This window comes from Colletotrichum gloeosporioides, assembly GCF_011800055.1.
Source record: "Colletotrichum gloeosporioides strain Lc1 chromosome Unknown consensus_33, whole genome shotgun sequence".
NCBI lineage: Eukaryota > Fungi > Ascomycota > Sordariomycetes > Glomerellales > Glomerellaceae > Colletotrichum > Colletotrichum gloeosporioides.
This window is the reverse complement of record NW_025544678.1, coordinates 201,043-225,073: the sequence shown is the minus strand read 5'-3', so window position 1 is coordinate 225,073 and position 24,031 is coordinate 201,043. Positions and strand designations below refer to the sequence as shown.

General features: G+C 56.3%; 7 protein-coding genes across 7 annotated transcripts; all 7 read left to right on the top strand.

Annotated features, from left to right (window-relative positions):
- Positions 1 to 95: 95 nt before the first annotated feature.
- GCG54_00000104 (uncharacterized protein) lies at positions 96 to 1,404 on the top strand (the record flags this gene model as incomplete). The annotated part of the gene is made up of 2 exons (XM_045400247.1): positions 96 to 498; positions 566 to 1,404. Coding segments are annotated over 2 exons (1,242 nt in total), but the record flags the coding sequence as incomplete, so codon positions are not given.
- Positions 1,405 to 3,733: 2,329 nt separating this feature from the next.
- GCG54_00000103 (putative transporter) lies at positions 3,734 to 5,611 on the top strand (the record flags this gene model as incomplete). Its single annotated transcript, XM_045400246.1, has 1 exon — positions 3,734 to 5,611. The coding sequence occupies one exon, from the start codon at positions 3,734 to 3,736 to the stop codon at positions 5,609 to 5,611; it is 1,878 nt and encodes a 625-aa protein (XP_045265896.1).
- Positions 5,612 to 6,414: 803 nt separating this feature from the next.
- On the top strand, positions 6,415 to 7,739 carry GCG54_00000102 (uncharacterized protein; the record flags this gene model as incomplete). Its single annotated transcript, XM_045400245.1, has 2 exons — positions 6,415 to 7,235; positions 7,334 to 7,739. 2 exons carry the CDS (start codon positions 6,415 to 6,417, stop codon positions 7,737 to 7,739), a joined length of 1,227 nt encoding a protein of 408 aa, XP_045265895.1.
- Positions 7,740 to 10,913: 3,174 nt separating this feature from the next.
- Positions 10,914 to 11,483, top strand: GCG54_00000101 (uncharacterized protein; the record flags this gene model as incomplete). The annotated part of the gene is made up of 2 exons (XM_045400244.1): positions 10,914 to 10,971; positions 11,182 to 11,483. 2 exons carry the CDS (start codon positions 10,914 to 10,916, stop codon positions 11,481 to 11,483), a joined length of 360 nt encoding a protein of 119 aa, XP_045265894.1.
- Positions 11,484 to 11,682: 199 nt separating this feature from the next.
- GCG54_00000100 (uncharacterized protein) lies at positions 11,683 to 13,703 on the top strand (the record flags this gene model as incomplete). The annotated part of the gene is made up of 3 exons (XM_045400243.1): positions 11,683 to 11,917; positions 11,974 to 13,021; positions 13,082 to 13,703. The coding sequence occupies 3 exons, from the start codon at positions 11,683 to 11,685 to the stop codon at positions 13,701 to 13,703; spliced, it is 1,905 nt and encodes a 634-aa protein (XP_045265893.1).
- A 1,511-nt stretch (positions 13,704 to 15,214) lies between these two features.
- On the top strand, positions 15,215 to 17,131 carry GCG54_00000099 (Platelet-activating factor acetylhydrolase; the record flags this gene model as incomplete). Its single annotated transcript, XM_045400242.1, has 1 exon — positions 15,215 to 17,131. One exon carries the CDS (start codon positions 15,215 to 15,217, stop codon positions 17,129 to 17,131), a length of 1,917 nt encoding a protein of 638 aa, XP_045265892.1.
- Positions 17,132 to 20,788: 3,657 nt separating this feature from the next.
- GCG54_00000098 (uncharacterized protein) lies at positions 20,789 to 23,967 on the top strand (the record flags this gene model as incomplete). The annotated part of the gene is made up of 2 exons (XM_045400241.1): positions 20,789 to 20,884; positions 20,986 to 23,967. 2 exons carry the CDS (start codon positions 20,789 to 20,791, stop codon positions 23,965 to 23,967), a joined length of 3,078 nt encoding a protein of 1,025 aa, XP_045265891.1.
- Between the last annotated feature and the right edge of the window lie 64 nt (positions 23,968 to 24,031).

Sequence of the window (24,031 nt, the reverse complement as noted above, 5' to 3'; positions counted from 1 at the left end):
TGTGATCAAGATTCTTCAATAACCCAGGACGGCACTTCATTTGCATGAATCCACACCTTCACAAGAACGACAGACACTCTACCAACGATCCGACTATGCATGACTCACGCTTCGCGCCGGAGCAGTCCAAACCACCGCAGGGCCTAGCTCTCAAGGCCTTGTTCCTCACCACTCTTGTCGCTTTTCTCATCGCTACGTTACTGATGTACCTCATTGATCATTTAAGCCGGCGGGAATTCTGGGTTCGCCGTCGCTTGGAAAGGTTTTGCGACTCGCAGTGCGAGCACTGGCGTAACAAACTACCCCTCGGTCGAAGCGATGCCTTCTCCTTCCTCTTCCACGACTTGCTTACCATGTCAACTGAGTCAAAGAAGAGACTATTGAACATTCTCCGGGCTGCCGAGCTGGAGCAAGAGGGCTTTCATGCTGGCATGTACCCAGACGAGTGGTTAGAGTTCCTCCCTTGGCGCATTGTGCAGGCTTTACATCCTGTCGCCTGTAGGTTAAAGCCCTATCACAGCACCGTGGTGCACTGGTTTGACTGATAAAATTCCTATCCATACAGCCATGAGCTTGACGAACCTACCTGCCAACAACAGTGGTGACCAAGGCCCAGAGATCATCTACGGCAGCAAGGCATGGTTCCAGACCCCGCATGACGGCCGAATCCTGCCAAAGATTGTTCATCACCCAGATATTGTCACAACCACTGGAGGGCTGCGCAACTCACGACGGCTTGAGAAAGACGCTTGCCTCGACAACATACTCACCGCCCTAAAGGAGCCCCTCATCCGCGACACGAGAGCGGCTAATCGAGCAACGCCCACAGAAGACCTGATCTTCTCCTGGGAATTCATGTTCGCAATTCGATGGGCCTGGACTGACAACCCCTACCTCGCGGACTTCCAAATCCGTTACGAGGTGCCCATCTGGGGGGTGCCTGTGCCGCAACGTCTCCTGGCCGCCGGCACGGACACGGGTGCGGGTCCACGTCGGCGGCTGTTCAAACCCCACTTCGGCTTTGTGGAGTTCTGGGCGGGCGCTTTCCAGGTCGCCGTGGATTCCGCGGCGAGAGCGGCGCGGGTCGAGCTGGACGAGGACATGGACATGCCGGCGCCAAAGGATTTGGAGAAGGTGATCAACGGGTTTCGGATGCTGCACACGGCTCTCCTCTCCAATTTCGCAGGCGCGTTTGATGAAAACCGCGATTCGACTGTGTCGCTGGAGGAAGTTGTCCAGCAGGCTTTTCACGAAGCCGTGACGAGTGAATATACTCATGAAATGGACCGAGAGGTCGAGGAGCACTGGAGGGCAATCGCAAAGTGGCGGCTTCGAGTTTTGGGTCCCCAAGTTTGCGGGTCAGATATCTTACTGACAGAGACGATTCGTGATGGTCGGAGTTGGGTCCGTAACATAGCAGCAAGACATCCAGAACGTAGAGTTGGTTCTCTTTCTTCTCGGAATGATTATTGAACAACGTTCGCCATAAAATTATCGTGCCCCATCGCAACGCGGCGCTTATCGGCCTGCCGTCAATGATCGACCAGGGGGCCAAGGGAGGTCAAGCTCCGAGCATCGACCTTGGCATAACGGGTCCGTGGCGATCTCTTCGGCCAACGTCCATGGCTATCGCGATTCGCGAATCGCAGGATGCAGCAGCACAGCGCTTGCCTGCAGGACACACTGGTTGACTGGGAAGAAATTTTCACCGCCCCTCGTGACTGCGAACAATCGTCGTCGGCGTTATCACGGCGGCATTCGTCTTTATTTTTCGACGCCACGGATTGCCTCTTTCTGCCTCCCCGTGGGATGCGCAAGCGGTATGGACGTGTGATTGGTCGTGGAGACGGATTAGGAAGGGGGGAAATACGTTCAACCTCCGCACGTGGAGTTCTCCAGCTGCACAGGAGGAAACGAACGAGTGGATGTGTGGTGGTACGTCATTACATAATCCTCCACCTCGAAGTTGGGAATTCAGGGCTTTGGGAGCGCTTCATTGGCCATCTTCATGCGCATCTGATCTTGCGGCTGGCGCAATCTCGAGATTGAACAGAGGGGCGAGCAACGTTGGATTGAACGACAGACGGCTGCATCGTACGAGACCTCCACAGCGGTGGGATGCCGACGGGTAAACGCCGATGAAGAAAGCACCCTTTGTGGCCGGAGACTCCTGTGCGGTGTTCACGTGAGGATCTTGCAGATGGAGGCCCGAAGAAGTGGGGAGGGGGGCGGCAGACTTCATGAGCTGGTAGGAAGGCTTCGGTGCTGTGCATTTTTTGTTTCATCGACAGTCGGGCCGTCAAGGGAGGATTCGGATGGCCAACCTGTGTGGTGATGCGGCTGGATGGGCTTGGCTTTCCAGGTTCTGGTTCTAGATGGGACGAGGGGGGCGTTGGAGGGAGGGTGCGGCTGCGGCTGCGGGAGTGGCTGGCTGTTGATCGACCTCGATGTCCTGCACACCTTGAGTGATTGTTTCTTGCAGATAAATTGTGCACATGATTGCTGAGTCAGAGCAATTTTCACAAGAGGAAATCCCATCTCATGCGCTGTCGGAATTGCAGCTACCGTCAAACAGATTCTTGTTGTTGCGGGGAGAAGTTGGGGATGGGATGGAGAGCGAAGGATAGGTACTCACCACGCAGTACAGTAGTTCGGACTCCCCGGACGAAGGACGTCATAGTCAGAGCCGTTCGCGCTCCGCATGCCGCCTTGCCCTGTTCGGCAGTCCGACTGACTGGATGATGAAAAAGAATATGGAGACTGCAGGACCTTTTGGTGTTTGTACCCTACCTAGCGAGCAGGCCAGGCGGCGGGCGGGAGGTGGGAATAAGCAAGACAAAAGGTTTACGGCCATGGCTCGTCATCGCCCTCGTTCAGGGAACGCACAACGACCCGCTTCCCTGTCGCGACCAATGGCATGCGCCGGAAGCGGTGCCAGGCACGGCGGACTGCTAAGCCGCCACTAGAGCCGCCTCCCTACGCCCTCCTGGAAACAAGCTTTGCAGGCCGCTTTGCCAAGCTGGCTGCCGCTCTGCCGCAACTTGGCAAAGCCGCGACAGGGCGAGAGACACCACCACACATTACACATTTTATATCCGGCCAACGCTTTTTTGCGGCTGTCAACGTCAACGATGGATTGACAGCAACGCAGAGGCAGCGCGTGTGCCTCATCCTCCGCAATCGCTCTGACCCTCCTCCGGACTTGCTCCTCGCATCCACCGCCTGTGGACCACGCTGTCCCGATTTTATTCCCAGACAGATGGGCGGCCAGTCGAACGTTCGGGCAAAGACGAACGGCACTAGCTGCTTTACCTCAACCCGCGCTGCATCTCAAAGTGGGACGTGCTGCGCTAGAGGTTGCCTGTTTTGCGCCACCGTCCTCTGCCGGTGATGTCACGGGTGGGTGTCTGCGCTCTGGGGACTGGGGGAGATGGCTCGACCGCCTGGGGAATGCGGCCAGCCGCGCAGCCTCCTCCTCGGCCTCCGTCCGAAGATCTGGTTCTGCGGACTGAGCCTAACGTATGGACGGTTAGGCCTTTATATGTCCTCGGTCTCCCAAGGTTGGCCTACCAGGCGTCTCCGAAAGTCAGTTGCACTACTATATTACATGTGGAAACCATCGTGATCGGAGGAGCTTCTATCTTCCTTCTTTCTTCACCTCTCGATCTCCTTGAAAATAGGAGACCTCACCGAAGCAATTGATATTCTCACCCGCGCATGAGAATAGCCCACCATGTCTAATGCACGCTTCGTCGACGAGCCGCCTCAGGTTATCAACCAGGCGGACCTCGACCTGGCCAACGAAAAGCTCGAGTCCCGCGATGAGAGCTCCGCGAACGGCAACACTTCCAGCGAAGATGCTGTCAAGAAGGAAGTCGACAACACCCCCGGCGCCACTCACGGCGAGCACCCGTCCAACGGGAATGGCGCCAAGCTCGAGAGACTCGGCACCAACGACAAGTATGAAATCACCGAGGACGACTGCTACGATGAGCTCGGCTACTCGTTCCCCAAGTGGAAGAAGTGGACCATCCTGACAGTCATCTTCTGGGTTCAGGTGTCCATGAACTTCAACACCTCGCTCTACTCCAACGCCATCCCGGGTATCCAGGAGGAATTCGGTGTGAGCGCCCAGGCCGCCCGCTGCGGTGCCATGATCTTCTTAGTTTTGTACGCCTTCGGTTGCGAACTGTGGGCCCCGTGGTCCGAAGAATTCGGTCGCTGGCCGGTGCTCCAGCTCTCCCTCTTGTTCGTCAACATCTGGCAGATTCCTGTCGCTCTTGCCCCCAACTTCGCTACCATCATGGTCGGTCGTGCGCTCGGCGGTCTCTCGTCCGCTGGTGGCTCCGTCACCTTGGGCATGATTGCCGACCTGTTCGAGTCCGATAAGCAGCAGTACGCCGTCGCCTACGTCGTGTTCTCTTCCGTCTTCGGCTCCGTCCTCGGCCCCATTGTCGGCGGTTTCACGGAGGAGTACCTCCACTGGAGATGGTCCATCTGGGTCCAGCTCATTTTCGGTGTCGCCATTCAGCTGGTTCACGCCGTCTTCGTCCCCGAGACCCGTAGCACCATCCTGATGAACCGCATCGCCAAGAAGCGCAGGGCCGCCGGCCACCCCAACATCTGGGGCCCCGATGAGCTAGTTCCCTTCGCCGACCGCTTCTCCATGAAGGAAGTCATCTCCACCTGGGTCCGCCCCTTCAAGATGTTTGTCACCGAGCCAATCGTCCTGGTTCTGTCACTCCTCTCCGGCTTCTCCGACGCACTTATCTTCATGTTTATCCAATCTTTTGCTCTGGTTTACAAGCAGTGGAACTTCACCACCGTCGACATTGGCCTTTCTTTCATCCCCATCGGCATTGGCTACGTTATTGCCTGGCTGGCCTTCATCCCCGCCATCAAGCGGAACATCAAGGAACGTAAGGCCAAGCCCCAAGATGACCGCGCTCAGTACGAGTCTCGCTTATGGTTTCTTCTGTACACCGCCCCGTGTCTTCCCATCGGCCTGATCGGTTTTGCATGGACTATCCAGGGCCCGCCCATTCACTGGATCGGCTCAATGGTTTTCGCTGCCATTGTGGGTGTTGCTAACTACGCCATCTACATGGCCACCATCGACTACATGATCTGCGCCTACGGACCCTACTCCGCCTCAGCTACCGGTGGAAATGGATTTGCCAGAGATTTCCTAGCCGGAGTGCTCAGTTTGGCAGCAGAGCCTTTCATGACACAGATTGGTACAGCGAGCGGGAAGAATCTTGAATACGCCTGCACGATCCTCTTCTGCATTGCTTTTGTGCTGGTCATCGCCGTCTTCGTCATCTACTGGAAAGGACCCACACTGCGTGCCCGGTCGCCCTTCGCCATGAAGCTTGCCGACGCCAAGGATGATGCCGGTGGTCGTCGCCCGAGTCACGTCGAGGGTGGTGCAGACACCAGCACTGCAAATACCGGTGACGATGCTCCCTACCGTCCCCCGTACGTCCGCCAGAGGAGCCAGAACTCGAGATTCTTCGGCGAGAGCAGAGTTACCCCCCGCGGCACTCCCAGAGGTACTCCCTCCGCAAGCAGAGCCAACAGCCGTGCCAACAGCCCTTCCAGGCGCAAGTAATGGGTTCACAAGAGAGCACTTCTCGATCACTCGTCGGTTGAGAGCATACATGTGTGGCGTTAATTTCATGACCTGATACCCCTTGGCAGTTGCCTATGAAGACCTAGTCTATTGTTAGTCGTAATAATAAACGTTGTACTAGTGAATGTAAAAGTTGACGTCTTACCATTGGGATGATTTGTGCAATGCCGTCCGCAGGTGATCCGAGAGGTTTAGCAGTAAATATCAACGTCTTCCTCGTCGTCATCCTTGTCGTTTCCGTCCTTGTCGTCGTCCTTGTCGTCGTCCTAGTCCTTGTCATCCTCGTCCTCGACGCTGTCGTTGTTGTTGTCCGTCGTTTTCGTCTCTCGCCGTTGTCTCGCGTCATTTCCCATCATCGCTTCTCATCGTGGTCTCGCGTCGTCGTCTTCCATCGCCATCGCCTCGTCACGCGTTGGATAGATGTAGGCATCGGGATAGGCGTGGTTGTCTTTGGGTCGCATGGCATTTAGGGTGTCGATGATTTCGAGGAACAGGAGCATTGTCCAGATTCGAAAGGGCAAGAGTTCCTTCACGTTGCTACCTTACTCTGAGGAAGGCATTACTCGAGGGTCCTGCCTTATACGGCAAGCGTCTGCACTATGTTCTCATTTGCTCCTTCCCTTACTCCCTACCTCCCCTTGGCCCCCCGAAACAGATGATTCCTCGCCTCCACATTTGCAGACTTGACATCCCTCTCTTCACCTTTCGACTATCCGCATACTTTGCAGATATCACTCTTGTCGATCACCACGTCAAAGTTACCCCCAAACGACTAGCACAGTATGGCGACAGGGCAACTATCCGTCCTTCCACCAGAGATTCGAGCCATGGTCTGGAAGTTTTCGCTTCCTGATGACGTATCTGAGGTCTGCATCTTCCAGAAGCCGTCGATATTTGCCACGTCGGTATTTTCTACCTTAGTGGTCGACACTGCTTTTCCAGCCTTGGTACATGTATGTCGCGAAACCCGTCACTTCGTCTTCAACACCAAAATCAGTGGTATTTCGTTTCGTTACTCCGACCGCGCTGGCTGCGACACGCCCTATCGACCCTTCCGAAACGAACTTGATACGTTGCTCAACGCATATGGTTCTGGTATCAACCACATTCCAACTAATGTCGACTCCACGGTAGAGACAATGGCTTCAGCTCACAATATCGGTGATATAGACGCCATCAGAGAGGTGTCAGAGCTGTCTTACATAGTCAGCAGCTTTCCAGATTTGGAGCATCTGGCGGTGCGAGTACCGGCAAGGCGCATGCACATCCTCCAAGTCTTTATACGGGAAATATTGCACCACTTCTTGCCTCGACTGAAAACTGTTACATTTGTCACTGTGCAAGCCACTAGTACTGTTCAAGCCACTGATACTTTGCAAGCCACTGGTACTGGTGGTCCACTGCTACTCCCAGACTTCCAGCCGCCCGAGGGCAGGTGCAAACTGCATCGATTCTCTACGAAAGAGATGGAGCACCTTGCAATCAAGACACGCCAAGATGACATCCAGAGCATGGATGATTTGATTGCCAGCGTAGTATTGGACTCTATGAAACTTCGAGCGTTCGTCGATGCCACCAAAGCAAAGTACAAATCGTCACTGGCGTAAGTCACAAGCGTCTTACTCGGACCCTGGGCGCACTGCACTCACTCTACTCCACACCATTCCTTCGCGTCGGTGGCTGACCCTGGAATACATGCAGCAAAAAGATAGAAATTGAAAAAACCATGGACTCTACGAACGGAGAGAAAATCTTCCAGGACATCCTGGAACGGGCCGTCGACTTCCAAGCGCATACCTTCATCGAGTACCAAAACGGCTTATGGAACCGAGCCACGGCACATCCATCTGAACAGATTACTCATATTTCCTGTTTATTGCTCGACCACCACCATATTTACCCTGACGCTTTCGTCTACAGAGACGGCGCGTATATTGCGAAGCGGGAAATTCCAGCGTTGTGCGCAGCGGAAGGGCAAAGAAGGTTCGAGAAACTGCATCAGGAATTTGTTAAACTAGGACTTATCGAAGAAGATGCACAAGTGGACGACGAAGATGAGGGGGACGATGGGGATGACGAAGATGACAACGGTGACAACGATGCCTGAACACAAAGAAACCTAAGGACGACAAGGTCTAAAGACGACGAAGTCTAAAGACGACGAAGTCTGAAGACGATGAAGTCTAGAGACGATGAAGTCTAGAGACGCAGACGAAGACGGAAGCAAGCATCGTCGATTGGAACCCAATCAAGACAGCTGGGATACAGGACGTGCTAAGCTTGTGTTCCGCGGAAATGACCTTTTGGAATGGGGTATGTCGAACAGATTAGTGAACATAGGTAGTTGCGATCACGGAGTGAAGGTATGACGTTGCATTAACGGCAGTGTAATGGAAATACCAGCTAGCTGAACCTTCGCGAGTAACTCCTGCGACGTTGCAGTGATTGGCGTGTTCCCTGTTCTGATGCCAGGTTATCCTTTCCAGAGCTGTGTCCTTTGCTTTACGCTGGTCGTCAATTGGATGGTGTTCCAGTCAAGTAGTGAAACGACTTTTGACAGGTCTTGGCCTTACTAACTACACCCAATTACGTCCCAAGTTTGTACGTGGAATAGTGTGTGTCTATGGAATGCCACTCAGACACCTACATTCTAGACAAGCATAGGACTCAGAAGATTGATGATAGGGACGACGACATAGGCCACTAGACCCAGCAAAGAAAGATATGTCCAACTAATAGCTGTCGGTCTAGACTTCAGCCGCCGACCTCAACTTGGAGGGTAGTGGGTGATTGTTCAAACCCCCATTATATTACCTGCTCATGTATACACTTGTATCGCAAGTCTATTGCGTCGTCGGCCGCCTGTCGTCGCTGCACAGCCTCTATACCCTCAAGAGTATACCTTGCTGCGCATGTCTTAAGATTGCCTCTTTCGGTTGCTGAGAGTAAGCGTGTCTTAGACTTTGCCTAACGGTATTACCGTTGTAAATCTCTGGCCGGGCATAATCTCCTCTCTTTAGAGTTGCGCCGTCTCAGGCATTGAACAAGTCGCAACGTGCTCACTGCGTGCGTGGGTTGTGGGTAAAACGGCCCTGCATTAGTGCTGTGCGAGATGCGACCTCGGAGGGGAGATCGAAATCGAGACAGACACCTTCATCTCAAGTCATGATATATCCCAGGACCATGGAAAGGGGTTTCCCGTTCTTCGCGAGGGGTCCGGATGATCGGACATCGTCCGGCGTACCAGCCTATCGGTAGAACTCCATCTGTGGGAGGTGTAAGCGACAGACTTTGAAGTCGCATTCAGCAAATTTTGCAGTTCGTTTGTCGTCGACGAAGCTGACGCGAAACATCCCCGGTTAACCTGAGGTAGGCAGCGTAGCATCCATTTGTAAGCTATGGCAGCAGCAGCAGTGCAGTGCAGTGCTGGCCCGCGGCCGCAAGTTCGTTAGCGAAATCGGCGACTGACTCGGTGGGAGATGACAGTGGGGAGGGGCTAAGTGATTTTTAGAGTTGCACGCCGTTAGGTCCTTTTGTTCCCCTTCTGCACAATCTGCTGTCGCTGGGCAATGAAAGCTCACTGAGAGTTCGCGCGGTTCGTCATCTCCTGGGATGAGGCAGAAAAAAGAAGATGAGGCCGAGGTGCAGAGACCATCTTTGGCGGTACACGGGCCTGGAATGGGCACTTGTATAAATTGGTCGGCGGATTCGGCGCAGCATCGGCGGGATGCCACCGCCCAAGAGTGCGCGCCCTACTCCGTCAGGGACGAGGATACGGATAATACGAGAAGATTCGGCCTAATTTGCGGGCAGCAGGTCGGGGAGACGGACCCCACTCCCCGGACGCTTTGCCCGAACGGATTAGAGTTGGGCATTTAGACTTCACCCCTAAAACACAAGACCAGCATCAGGTTGCGTCGGGGGGCGCACTGCATCACTTGGGGTATAAACCGCGTATGCGCCCATCCGCGCACTCGGACGGACATCTGAAAATCTCCGTCTCGAGAAGAGCCTGTCTGTCCAATTTGCGAGAAGGGCCAGACAGCAAGAGAGAGAGAAGAGAGAGTGAGAGAGCGAGCGAGAAAGGAGAGAAGAGAGAAGCGACCAAGTTGGACGAAAAGGGAAAGGAAAGCGCGACGACGACGACACAAAGGAAGAGAAAGAGGTGGGCGACGATCAGTCGAAGGATTCAACGCTACGGAAGCAAACGCCGAAACCAACGAGAGACACCGACGAAGAAAACCGGTGAGGAGAGCCAGCCAGTCAACCAACCAGCCAGAGAGAAGACAAGGACAAAAGAGGGATTAACGAGCGGTTAGTAGGGGTCTTTTCCCGCGGCGCTGGCACTCACCCCTCCATGACACATGCTTTTCTGGCCCCCAAACCCAACCACCCACCACCCTAAGCCCCCGAGCCCAAACACCGTCGGTCGCCCTGTCTGTTTGACGCAAGCAGCAGAGACGCTCAGCTGGTCTTTTCTTTCTTCTCCTTTACCCTTTTTTCTTAACCCGGTACGGTACGGTCTCCAACTTGCCCGCGCGCGAAGAAGGTGAGGGCAAAAAAAAAGAGGGGAAAAAGGAGGGACCACAGGCCACGGATATTTGGTTTCGTCCTTTCGTTCTCGGTTCCAACAGCTTGGGAAAAGCAAGAAAAGAAGAGTTGCAGGTCGAGAAACAATCAATAAGGTAGACCGCACGCCGAACAAGTCCGGTTTTATTTGTGCCAAGAGCGAGGAACCCTCCAAAGAGCGAAACCGAGGGATTCCTCACAGAGGGGGGGAAAAAAAAGTTATGGAGCAGAGCCCCGAAGCTCAGCAGTCACCGCCAGACGGACAAGCGGCCAACCGCGGGTCCGACGCACTTCCGAGGCCGCGTCCGTTGGCTTGCACTCCATGTCGGCGCCGCAAGGTATGTTGATGAGATCGTCCTCTTCCACCCCCTCCCCGTACCCATGGATCGCGTGGCCGCCTGCCCCGTCCGGCCCTGTGAATGGGTGAAGCTGAGGAGCCGGCCCATCAGGGGAGCGCGGCAATTCTCGCCGTGGTGGATTTGGGCCGGGCACGCACGCGAACCCGTGAACCATTACCGGGTAGCTGGGTCAAAGTGTCTAGGGTGGCCAAAGGCAGATTGATGGCAATGAGGGGAGAGGGCAGAAAACGGGGAACGGAGAATAACAGCTTGTCGAATGAACATCTTGGCTGACGGCGGACCGGTGATCCGGTACGGCATCTTACAGATTCGATGCGACCACAAGACGCCAATCTGTTCCAACTGCGTCAGGTATGGCTTGGAATGTACCTGGCCCGAAGGTCGACGCTCTTCAGGACGGCGTCAAAGACCGTGAGTTTGCTGGCCCCCCTCTCTTCACTTTACTCTGCCCCCTTCCCCTTATTCGTGACGATCCTTGGCCTTACCTTACCATCCCGCGCGGCCTGCCGCCCTTTAACCCAGCGCGGGCGGGGCCGTTACCGCCGATCGTATCGGACATGGAACTTTGCTAATATTATCATACCAAGGCTCTATGAGGATGTCGTCACAAGGCTGGCACAGATGGAGAAGCTGGTGGAGGAGCTCCAGACCACGAACCACCAGGGGTCGCCACAGTCCAACGAGCCGGCGGGAGCATCATCGTCCTCAGCTTCAGCGTCGGCACCAGTGCCGACGGCGCCAGCAGCAGCAACATCAAGCGTCTCACCTTTGACGACGCAGCCAACACCACCGGCGGCGGCGGTGGCGACGAACACGGCAAACACGTCCTCCGCAGGGGCGGCGTCGGCTTCGGTCTCGGCCTCCCACTCCCCCCTGTCGAGACGGAAGGCCAGCAGCGCAAGCCCGTCGTCCGGGAACCCTGACACGTACCCGTCGCCGCCGTCCGCCAGCTCGTCGACCGGGGCGAGGCCGTATTATGTGGGGGCGCCAAGTGAGCAGGTGGTCGCTGCTGCAGGTAAGAATACCTAACCCCCTTGGGAATTCCGCAGAGCAGTTGGACCTGTTGTCCTGGCTAGCTACCAAGGTCCAGAGTCTGTCTGCTCATCGAGAACCTGGACAATCATGACAATCAAGAGAAAGACGACGGCTAACGTGGCTGGCCTATCAGGTGCCTGCTCGCTGCTCTCACCGCAGGGCCTGGCGCAGATTGAGCTTCTCATCGGAGACTCACGGTTCAGCAACGCGCTCAATGGCCTGCACCCCAAATTTGATCGTCTCAGGCCGGAGCCGTGGCTGGAGCACGATGAGCTGAACCACCCGCTTCCTCCCAACCATGTTATCATGGACTGCGTGAACGGTACGAGAGGCCTCACGAGCTCTTCGTGAGCACGACACTGACAAGGTATATCACAGACTACATGGTGACGATGAACGCCGGCATCCGGCTCTTCCAAGAGCATGAAGTACGAGCAGCGTTACGCGCCTACTTTCAAGGCCAGCCCATCGCAGACCCGGGCTGGCGGATGGCCGTCAACTCCATCATCGCCCACACCCTCCGCAAGAGGAACCGCATGCGGAACAAGGAAGACTACGAGAAGTACATCCACAACGCCCTCGGCATGATCCCAAATGTAGTCCTCCGCACGCCATCGCCGCTCACAATAGGATCGTTATTGTCAATAGTAAGCCTCTTCCCGACCCCCTCGCCCTACCCCTTTTTCACCTGTGCTGACCGCACCAAGATCCTCTACTACAGCTTCATGTCCGACAACCACATCGCCCTGACACTACTCGGCCTCACGGTCCAGCTCCTCCTGATGTCCGGCTACCACCGCCCCGAGCCGGACCTCGCCTTCGCCGACGCGTCAAACCTCAACCCGGTGGAACACCTCCACCGCCGCCGCCTCTTCTGGCAGGCCTACATCCTCGACCACGACCTTATGCTGCGACTCGGCAAGCCGCCGCTCATCCACGACGATTTCCTGCTCGACCTGCCCGAGGAGCACCCCGCGGACGGCTACGCCATGTACTACTACCCCAACGACGTCACCCTCAACTTCTTCCTGCAGCAGGTCCGCCTCGCCCAGATCCAGGGACGCATCTCGGCGGCGCTGTACTCGCGCAGCAGCGTCCCGCCCGCGGAGCTCGAGTCCGAGATCCGCCGCCTCGACGCGGAGCTGCAGGAGTGGAGGGAGAGCATCCCCGAGATGATCCACCCGGAGCGCGTCGAGGCCCTCCTGGACGGCGACTTTGCCCGCATGGTGTGTCTGACGACGCTGCACTTTACATACTTCCAGCTCGTTGTGGCAATTCACTCGGCGGCCTTCCGCCTGCCGGCCCTCGAGGACCAAGAAGGCCTCGAACAAGGCGACATCGGGCCTTCGCTGGCCCTCTGCGTCAGCGCATCTCGAGCAGCCATCTCCCTGCTCAATTACCATCAGATCGAACACCCCTACACCCCGTGAGTCTCCCCTCTGCCATTCCGGCTTATCATAGCATCTTACTAACAAACCCCCCAAAGATACCTGCTCTACCAAGTCGCCTGGTCCGTTGACATCCTCTTCGTCAACATCCTCCAGAACAAGACATCCCCACGCGCGCGCCGCGACCTCGACCTCATCCGGACCGTCCTCACCTTTTTCGAAAAGTTCGACCCGGACCACGAGAAGGTCATCTCGTACCAGATCATCAGCGTCATCGCCGACGTCGCCGCCTCCGTTCTTGCAAACACCCCGACTCTGCCCCCGCACATGCTCCCTATCGCCCGGCCCCAGACCTCCGCCCTGCAGGCCCCGCCCGGGGCCCTCCGCGGCACGTCCCCCGGAACCGGCATGCAGCGCCAGTCCGTCGTCGCGGGGTTCCCGCCGGACACCCCGATGACGGGCACGACGGCGGCCTCCGTCCGCAGCGGCAGCATCAACGGCGGGGCGGACGGCATGCTGGGGCCCATGACGAGTCTATCCATGTCGGACCAGCAACAGCAACAGCCGGGCTTCGTCGACATGACAATGACGCCCCAGCCCGAGCCCCAGTTCTTCAATGGATTCATGGACATGGCGGACTGGCGGCTGCCGATGGAGTACCAGCCGGAGCTGTGGCAGTTTGACAGCGTTCTGGACAACAACCGCTACAACCAGAACTGAAGCTAGGCTAGGCGGGAGTGGATACCTTTGATTTTGATTACATTTGCCGGACGATTGGGCAGGCGGGTCAGCGATTCGGACCGGCCGCCGGGTGTGGCCCCCATTTTAATCGCCTTGAAAACGTAGGCTTGGCGTCATCCGACTCCACCGAGGCACCGACGGTCCCCCCTTCCGGTCGCGACGTCCAGACAAGTGTCGCGCCGGCTTTTCCACATTCGATACCGAGAGGCCCAATCTTTGTACAGGCTTCCACCTATTGTAGGATAAGTGGCACACGACACAGCGCGGGCGACTCATCGGGAGAGATAGAGGAGAGGACGTCGCTGGGCGAGGCACGCGACTCGAAACCCGAATCTCGCTCCCGGCGCCCCGGATTGGACATCGACCTTTCTCCACAACGGGATGAACGACGTAATCGCGCGTCTCTATACAGAAGGTCCCGCAGCGAACACGGTGCCGAATTCGGGGCACACGAACACGAGGAGTTTTCTGAGGTTTGGACGATGTCAATTGGGGATGGAGGGAGTACTCGGATAGACGGGGGGATTGGGGGCATATGGGAAGAGGAAAAATACTAACGGCATGCCGTTGTTTTGTGTCTCAACACACCTTCACACTCAAACGTACAGATACCATGTTAAATGCGACAGCAGGAGGAATTGAGCTCTTCTATTTTGCTTTTCCTGCGTTTTCCGAACCGCGCACGGCCTTGTGTCTGTCTCCCTTCTGGAGACTGTCTTGCTGAGTGAAACCTTTCCTGCCCTACGAAGATGAGAGTGATTCAAAACAGCAAGGACGAGCCAACACAACGGTTTCCACCTGTCCCCTTGGAGTCTCACATGTCAAATACATCTCGCTTCTCCACGGAAATAAGACCTTGTCGCGAAACGAAAAAAATGGGAAGGCACAACTCCCCCCCTGCTTTTCCCACAGCCCTGCTGCAAGGTACGCTACCTTACTGACGCGGAAACACCATCCGGGGGCGGCGCGGGCGGTGCTGCTAAACGAGAAAGAGAACCCATACCTGACTACCTCCTGCATGACGTCAGTGCACAAATACCCGGACTCTTCGGAGCAGCCATTTCGACCGTTCTTTCTATGCGACGACCTACCTTCGTTTCCAAATACAATGGCCGACGACGACCGAGCGAGAAACGAAAGGGGGTAAGAGACATGGGACGCTCGCCGTGGCGCCTTCTTGAGAATTGAAACCTAAACTCTTTTCTGCGATGGCAGCAAAACACTCCGGAATGTTTAGACCTCCTCCCTAGGGCGATTTGTTGTCTTATTTCTTTTATTCCCCTTGCGCTCGAAATTCCTAAAGCCATGCTGCGGTGAGAGAACATCTATATTCAGACAACCGCCCTCGCTTTTTTATCCTGAGGTTTTCGCGAGACACCGGGCACGCCCTCATCGACAACCAGCAGCTGAGCAGGCCATTGACAGGAGCAGCAACCTCAAACTGCCACCCATCACATCCGCCCCTCATCGCTATCGATATCGGCCACACAATGTCTGAAAAGACGCCCCCGCCAAAGGACGACAGACGACGCCGATCGGCAAAAAAGCACCCGCCAAAATCGCTCCGCGAACGCTTCCTCCACACGCTGCCCTACTACACAGGTCCCTACGGCGTGGGTTTCCTCGAGATCGAAGCCCCGGCCCGCCGCCCGCGCACCGTCTCCCAGCTCAGGCGCGACAACGTCCCGCTGCTGAGGCTCGACACCGTGCTCTTCGCCGTCTTCTACCCGTGCACCCTCAAGACCAAGGTCGAAGGCGGCGACCCGGTGTCCAGGCACGGCCGTAAGGCTAGCACGCCCACCGCCAACGGCAACAACAATAACAACAATACGGTCAAAGATGGTAGCGACGCGGAGAAGACGACCAAGAATCCGAAGCTTTCGCGCGTGGGATGGCTCCCGCGTCCGAGGCTGAACACCTGCAAGGGATATGCCAACTTCGCGAGCATCCCAGAACTGCCGGTGACGGCGTACATCGCTGCGACCACCATGTTCACGAAGCTTCCTGCGCTTAGGAACGCCAAGCTGGCGGAGAACTGGCCGGAGGAGATGCTGACGGACGAGGGGCCGGCAGGTGAGGCCGCGAGGAACGAGGAGTGCAATACATCAACAAAACCGAAGTTCCCCGTCATCATATTCAGTCACGGGCTGGGAGGATCGAGACTGTGCTACAGTGCCATCTGCGGAGAGCTGGCGAGCTACGGCTTCATCGTGGTCGCCATGGAACATCGGGACGGAAGCGGAGCCAGGACAATCGTCAACATCCCTGAGAATCGAGAGACCTCCGACAGCGACTCTTCGTCTGCGCAGGCCAACGTCAAGCACGTGCCCGCCAACAAGAATAGGAAGCGCAATAAGGGAACCAGTGACCACTACTGCGTGGACTACCTTTTCCCGAAGGACAACGCCCAGGACACCTCACCCAACAGTGCCAAGGGAGTCGATACGGTGCTGCGCAGTGCGCAGATCGAAATGCGAATGTCGGAAATAGAGGAAGCCTACTGGATACTCGAACAAATTAACGACGGTCGCGGTCACGAAGTCGAGGCCATGAATCTAAGGAAAGAGGGGAATGTGGCGTCCAGCTCCAAGGGTCTCACTGGGATCGACTGGGACGATTGGAAGGAGAGGATGTTTCTCGAGAACGTGACAGTGATGGGACATTCATTTGGTGGGGCAACGATAGTTGAGATGCTGCGGACGGAGTCGCTCAGCTGGGTAGGTCAAGGCATCATCCTCGACGCTTGGGGTCCCGCCACGCCTCGACCGGGAGAGAACGCTAGACATCGCGTAAAGAAGCCGCTTCTGTCGATCGGATCGGAGGCCTTTATGCATTGGCAGGATAACTTTGACAGACTTGTCGACATCTGCAACGAGGCGAGAGAACAGGAGGCACTCACCTGGATGATGACCATCAAAGGTTCGACCCATCTTTCCCAGACCGACTTTGCCATTCTGTACGCGACGTGGATGGACATCCTCATGAAGACGCTGGTAAATCCACGGAGAGGCATCTACCTCACCGTCTCGCCAGCCCTCGAGTTTCTGAAAATTACCTTGCCTTGCCAGCAGACAAAGTACAACATGTGGGTGGACATGGGAGTCCTCAAGACCGCGGAGGCACCGTCGTCTCCAGACGCCATGATGACGTGCGATCATCGCCCCAAGGACAAGTGGATCGCAGTAAAGCTCAAGGTCGACAACGAGGCGAGGCTGCGAGTTAAGCACTGGGTACGCCACAACAAGCACTCATTATTCCGCAAGGACAAAGGAACCGGTATGCCGTCGGGGCTGATCAACTGGGACGAGGGTAACGAGCTCTTCATGCACTTCAGTCCGGGACCTGAGTCTGTGGACAAGTACATGCGTGAGAAAGAGCGGGTGCCGGGTGGCGCCAATCCTCATTAGCCTGTTTGGCGAATTGATGTCCCGATTCGTAGATCTAGGAGTTGGCATCGGTCTTCTTAATCCTATGTATCTCCTAGAACCCTGAGATCTTTAGCGGCCCCCTCGTCTACCTCGACGTTCACTACTTGATGCAGAATGTAGCGGTATCTCTATCCTGCTTTTATTTACTATCGCAGGAAAGCTGTTTTCAGATTCCTCATGAGTGCCTCAGTACCTCTCCTTCTGGTGGCTTTGGATCATGCCAGTGAGGCCAGGGTCCTACTTGGCCGGGCCCCTGGGCGGGAACTAAAGGGAGCATGTCTCAGGGTTCTAGGAGAGGATTAGTGAATCAGCTTATGAGTTCGTTGTCCAGCGCCAAGTGCGCCGTATCCAAGGCATTGGTACGATTCTGCAGTAGTGAGTAGACGAAATCACAGCAATGCAGCAAGCAGTGTTTTGACGGCTTGGTCAACCTGAGAAGCCCAAGAGATAAACTCAATGCAGTCTCCAATCGCCCTATTTCCATGCAGTCAATCGGGAGATCGTGGAGAGATGGCGAGCCGTCAGTGTTGTTAGCCTGCCTGCACGCCTGCAACGTGATTTCAAATTCGGTCGTCACTGGCTAACGGCTCTACAAGCCATCAGCGTGGTCGGACGGGATTGCCAAAGCACCCAGCGGATCGGCCACGGCGCCAGAGAAGACTAACTGGAGTTTCCGCGAGGTTGTTTCGATGGGTTCTGCAAACAAGATGCTCGTGCGGGCAGCGCTTTGTCGTCAGAGTATGGTAGCTTCGGTTTGAGGTATGAGGCGATGCTCGGACGGGTAGCCGAAGAGGACTAGCTCCAGGAACGTCGCCTACAGCAAATTTCGATCGGATCGAACCAGGGGTGGCCCGGCAGGTGATTTTGTGGGGAGAACTGGTGGTCGCCGATGAACGAGTCTTTGGGAGACGCGAAAGCCAGAGACCATGTCGTTTGTCCGTTTTGCATGCCGAGTGGTTGGTTGGGACGGAGGGCAATTGGTTGGGCTATTTCTGTCTCTTCGGCTGGCTTGCAGCATCTTCGCCGCCACACGTCTTTCGGATGAAGGGTTTTTGTAGGCAATTGGCAGGCAGTAGCTGGGTAGCTGGCAAGTAGTACCTCCTGGCCTGCGCAATAAGGCGAGCTTGGGCCAAGCAGAGCAGGGAAGCCTACCCACGATTCCATGCAGGATGGTGGTGATGTTGGAGGTGTGGGAGGCGCCGTGAGTGGTTGGGATGCAAGTGTCAGTTGATGGGACGACGCAATACGAAGTGTGCTGTCAGGGACTAATGGTTTGCGTCCAGCTGCAGGATGGGCATTATGTGAGCTCTTGGGAGACGGGCAAACCCTAACCTTAATGGCAGCTGAAAGGTAGCTGGGAGCAGGTCAGCGTGGAAGAAGGTCGGACGGAGGAGGAATGGAGGATGCGGGAGAACAGAGGAGATGTCCGTGACGAAAGGCTATTGTGGGAGACGACAGCCCAGGATGGTATCCGTAGCACGGTGGGTGGATGGATGGGTGGGATGAAGTCTGACGGCGTGGAGGGCTTCGGCTTCGCAGCCATTCTGTCAGTCCACAGCTTCAACTTCAGGTGAAGCGAGGAAATAAGGTGAGAAGCCACGGTGGAAGCCGGTCCCTGCAACGGCCGGGAGGCGAGGAGGCCCTGTTTTGTCGCTGAGCCCATGTGGGGGAAACAGCGGGCGAGCGTGGCCATGGACCATGGTCGCTTCCTTTTTGCAGCAAGCAGGTGAAAAACACCCGTGGATTGACACACTGCTTAGGCAATCCTTGCTGCCGTCTCCGCCTTCCTCCCAGCTCAAAATAGCTTCCGTGTTAACCCAGTCCCTGTCCCGGTGCTGATCAGCCAGGAGAAACTGGCGGGCCCTCGCTAACAGCGGGGCACCCTCAGTGGCGCCTGCAGCGATCCCCGGTCCAGCTGGAGCGAGCCAACGCGCCAGAGGCTCGTATCAAGCATTAGACCTTTCGAAAATGTGATGTGTGCCCGTGGAAAACATCCTGAATCCCGCCTTCAGAGTCCACATGGCAGGCCAACATCAGCCGTTGGGTGATCTGGGCTTGTGGCAGCGACACATCCCCCTCTTTCACTCTTTCTCAACCAACCCTGGCGGAGCGTGTCTCGTTGTCGCCGTGGCTGCCGCCTTCGTCCATGACGGGACGCGCTTGTGTAACTCAACCCATCTACCAACAAATGAGTCGCATGCACGCCGCCGTTGGGTCTCCTTTGTATCAGGCAATATATCCACGATGACATGGCACGGAAAGGTACATTGTTCTTCTTCTCAACATTGCTTGGCTGCCCTAGCCTCCCGCTTCCTGCCAGTCCGGCTGAACCTGCACCCGCAACTGGACCTGCGTCTGCACCTGTGCTTGCTTCGCCTACTGCGCTTTCCGCACCTGCTGCAGCTTTTCCTGTACCCGGTCCTCATCTCAGACGGCAGTGAGGGCTGATCGTCATCCCAAGTTGCAATGCGCTGACCTCTGAGCACCCTCACTCTTGGGCCGAATGCCGGACGGGTCCTTCCATTGGACGACTGCGCGGTGCTTATGCTACTAGCTGCTGCTGATGCTAACCACCAACACATGCTGATGCCCTCCGCCTGGTCTCTTGCTGGACATGTTGAGTAGGCATCCATCTATCCATCCATACTTCCATCCAAGGTCTCCCCCACGGCGCCCGTGACCGTTGCCGATGCCCCCAGTCCGTGTCCCGCTCGATGGCCATGGCCCTCCCGGTTGTCGTGCAGACGAGACCTGACGAAATCTAACCATGGCATGACTGCAGTCGTGGTGAAGAAGCCTGCTTGACTTTGACCCGTCTCTTCCCAGGTTGGCCGGGTGCAGAGAGTGCTGTCCATCGTTTCCTGCCTCCGCCAATGCATGTCCCGTCTGTGGTGTTGGGTCTCTCCCGGTAAACAAGCTCTAGATTCTCCGTCGACCAGGGCTGCTTTCCCGATCTGCGGTTCCTTCTTTTGACTGCCTGCATCCCGCATTCGAGAACCACTTTTAGACTCCCGTCTTGCCGTTCTCTTTTTTTCCGGTCTTGCCTTATCCAAACCTGGACCCCCAGCTCCTGCTCTGCTCTTTGCTGCTGCTACTGCTGCTCCCTCCTGGTCCTGACCTGACCGGACCCAAATATCACCTTGCCGCTGGCCTTTCCTTCTTGTAACTCACCCTCGTTGGATATCTGCTTTTCGTTCCACGACAACGTTACTTCGGTGCACTCCTCGACCTGCCCTCCACCGATCCTCCTACGTATTAGCTCTTGCCGACTCTCGTTCGTCTCATCGCCTCGCTCATTCACCGTCTTTTCCGGGCGCACACCTCGCCTTCGCTGTTACCTTACAACACACATTCACCGTCGCGCGCCAGCTCTTGCTGCAACCTCCGACCATTCCGTCGAGCCGTTTTACCGTTTTTTTCTTTATTCTCGCTCGTCGATCTCGCCAATCTTTGCAACAAACAAGAACAAACGTCAACGAGGATTATGACAACATCGAGACGCCACAGCTAGCATCGCCTTAACCTCTTTTCTCACTCTGCGACCGCTAGTCGCGTATCCTTTCCGTCTTTGACGCCACGACTCCACCCTCAATATCCCCGTCTCCAAATACGCCTCGAAACGATTTGCTCCCGAAAATGACCTCCGCGGCCGCTCAACGCAAGCCGGGCAAGCCCCGACGCGACAGGTCTGACAGCCTTCAGAAGATGCTCGAACTCGAGCATATTCAAAAGGTGAGCCAAGCCCGTCCTAGCCCGCCAGCTTCAGCCTCGATGGCATCCACACCAATTTGACTAGTATAGCCTCCCCTCCACTAACACGCTTCACCTCGTAGCTCGAGCGTCTTCAGGGGCACCGTTCCATGCCCACGCCCGCTCACCTATCCCACATGGCGTTTCAGCAGGTTCTGAATCAACAACTTAATGGCCGTTCTCCCCAGTCTCCTCCAAAGCTGTCGCCTTTTCCAACCCTACACCCTCCCCCGCCAGTGAAGCCTCTTGTTCCTTTGCAGTCACGCCGCAGGGACACGCTCCCCGCCAAAGCACCTGAGCCTCTTCCTTCCGCCATGAAAGCTGTGCGCAGAACCACTGCGGCCCCTTCCCTTTCTATATCTGTGCCACCGCCGGCCAACAACATCCCTGAGATTGACCGCGGCTCAGAGGGAAGGGAATCCAACGAACATAAGCAGAAAACCGTGACCTTCTTGGGCGTCGATAACGAGGATAAGCCAGCCGAAGACGACGCTTCCTCGATCTGCCACTCGCCTAGCTGGGAAGCTTTCGGTCAGAAGAAGAAGAAGGAAAAGAAGAACGAAGACAAGATGCGCAGGAAAGAGAAGGAGCAAGCCGACAGGTTGGCCGAGAAGGAGGCCAAGTCTATCGCGAAGAGGCTAGGAGCCAAACTGCACAAGACCCCTCCCTCACAGAGACCTCCCAATGCCTCCCGGACGATGTCAAGCCCCATCATGCTTGCCGACGAGCAAATCAGACCAGCCAGCACTCAGGCTTTCTACTCAGCACCGCCGCCGCCGCGCCCGCAGCACGCCAGGCAAAGATCAGATTCAGTAGCTATGCAGTTGAAGGCAGCTTTGACCGGCCAGAAGCCGCTGTCTCAGGCCAACGACGAGCCAAGCTTCATCGGTGGGTTGAAATTGGATCAAGAGAGACAAGCCGCCGCCGGGATGTCTCTCAGGAAGCCAAATCCACCAGTCTCCCTGATGAATCAGAGAGCTCAGTCTTTCGGCCCCGAGGTGAGAGTGCAAGTTGCTGGCGGGTTCAACCCTCCAACACTCCCGAGATCTGCCTCGGATGGACCCATGTTTGAGGGGATGGACTACGATCGCAGTCTCCGACCCAAGCCACAGCAAAACTCAATGAAGGTCCCATCATGGAATCAGCCATTGGTGTCTCCCACGGCACCACCTGTACCGGATGTCAGCAAGCTTCAGCAGTGGAAGAACAGATCGACGCAACACAAGGTACCTGTGCCTACGGACAGCGAGGAAACTGAACTCACCCTGGTCGAGCCGAGCGTTGATTTCGAGCAAGAGCGAGGCCGAAGAAGAGAGAGCTATGTACACCAGCACCGCCAACAAAGCAGAGACCGCTCAATCACCGGCTACAGGGATGAAGTCAGAGTATCTTCCGCCAGATCACACTACCCGCCGCAGTCCAACCGGCCGCATCAGGGGCGCTCCTACTCGTCTTCGTCGGAGACCAGCCCGATGGGATCAAACTTCCCTCCACGTAACGGATCTTTGACCAATCTCGATGCTTCCAATGGACCTCATGGCCAGGGTGAAGACTTTCTCATCACTTTCAGGCTGCCATATACACCTCCAGCCAATGGCAGCCCGAGGCAGGGCTCATTCGAACGGTCACTGTCAGAGCAGCCACCCATGTCAAGGCTTGCTTCAACAGAGATCCCCTTGCCCCCTGAGAGGTCTGCCTCCCGGGAGAAGCTTCCTCCAACTCCGGGAGCCGCCATCAGAAGCTTCAAGGATGCCGCTAAAGCGGCTTTCCACAGGGTCTCTCCCAGCGCTTCCAAGCCCCCAGTCTCAAATTACTTCGCTCGGGCCGTACGTGATACCACCTTGACACCGGATTCGACGTCAAGCTCCCGCTACTCGAGCCCAAGTCTGGATCATCTCCCTCTCTCGGCTCCTCCCGTTCGCCCTCCTTTTGTCGAGTCTGCCGAGTCCAGCATGCCGTCAAGAGATTCTTCCGCGCGTCCGACAGATAGGTCCTCAATGTCTTCGTTTGAAGAGCCCATGTCTTCACCATCGCCAGCTACAACACCTGACTCATCGAGGCCGCAGTCTGAGAAGGGATTGCCTCCTGTAGATGGGGAGGTGCGCAGGGTGGACAACGAGGCCGTGGTCGTTGACAACGACGAGAGATCATACAGACTTTCCCACAAGGCGGCCATGGCCACGACCTCACCCATCGCCTCAAATCCGAGAATCAGCCTTCCTCCGCAGATCCCGGTGCAGAACCACGAGGCTCATCTTTCTGAGCTGGAAGCACTTGTCTCCGAGAAGTTTGGCAGAAAGGCGAGCGTTGCCGATTGCGAATCTGACAGTGATGTCTGCCTAACGCCTGGATTCACGGACGGTTCCAAATACGCTTCCGCAGCGGGATCGCCAACGACCTCTGTGTCTCTTTCTAACTCTCAGGAGCTTGACCGGAGATCTCCTCATAAGGAGTTCGAAGATGCACCCCAGACGGCTGAGGAACAAGTGAGGAGTTCCATTCAGCGTCGCCCGAGCTTGTCTAAGAGCCGCTCGAGTCCTGATTTAGCTCTTGACACGAGTTTCCTCCCGAAGCTGAAGCATCAGCCTCTTGTTCCCCGGCCCCTGGTGCCGCCTCCTCCGCCACGCTCGGCCAAGCGGGCGTCTAGCCCGGCGAACAAGACAGTGGCACAGTCGTCGCCTCTGTCAGCCGATGCGAGAAAGTCCATCGTCTCTCTCAAGGCGCCCTCGAATCCATCAAATTACTTGGAACAGGCTCGCAAGTCCATGCCGGTTCCCCCGCGATCAAGCCGTGCGTCTCGGTCGTCTATCGTGCCTCCTGATGGCAACGTAGAGCCTGTTGCAAAGATGCTGGTGGAATGCTGCAGTTGCAAGTTCTTGCACGACCTTCCGAGCAAGGTTTACGAATGCATGGCAAAGCCCGATGGCATGGTCGAGGACCGCAATCTGGGCGTCAGCGGCATCATCTCGACCACGGTGAAGTGCCCTTGGTGTTCTCACGGAATGACTACGAAGTGCTGTGCAGGATATGCAGCCGTTATTTACCTGAAGGAGAAGTTGCATTAATTTCACACCTGCCCGGTGTTGGCATAATACCACGCATTGGCTTACGGACAATGCTCACATTCGC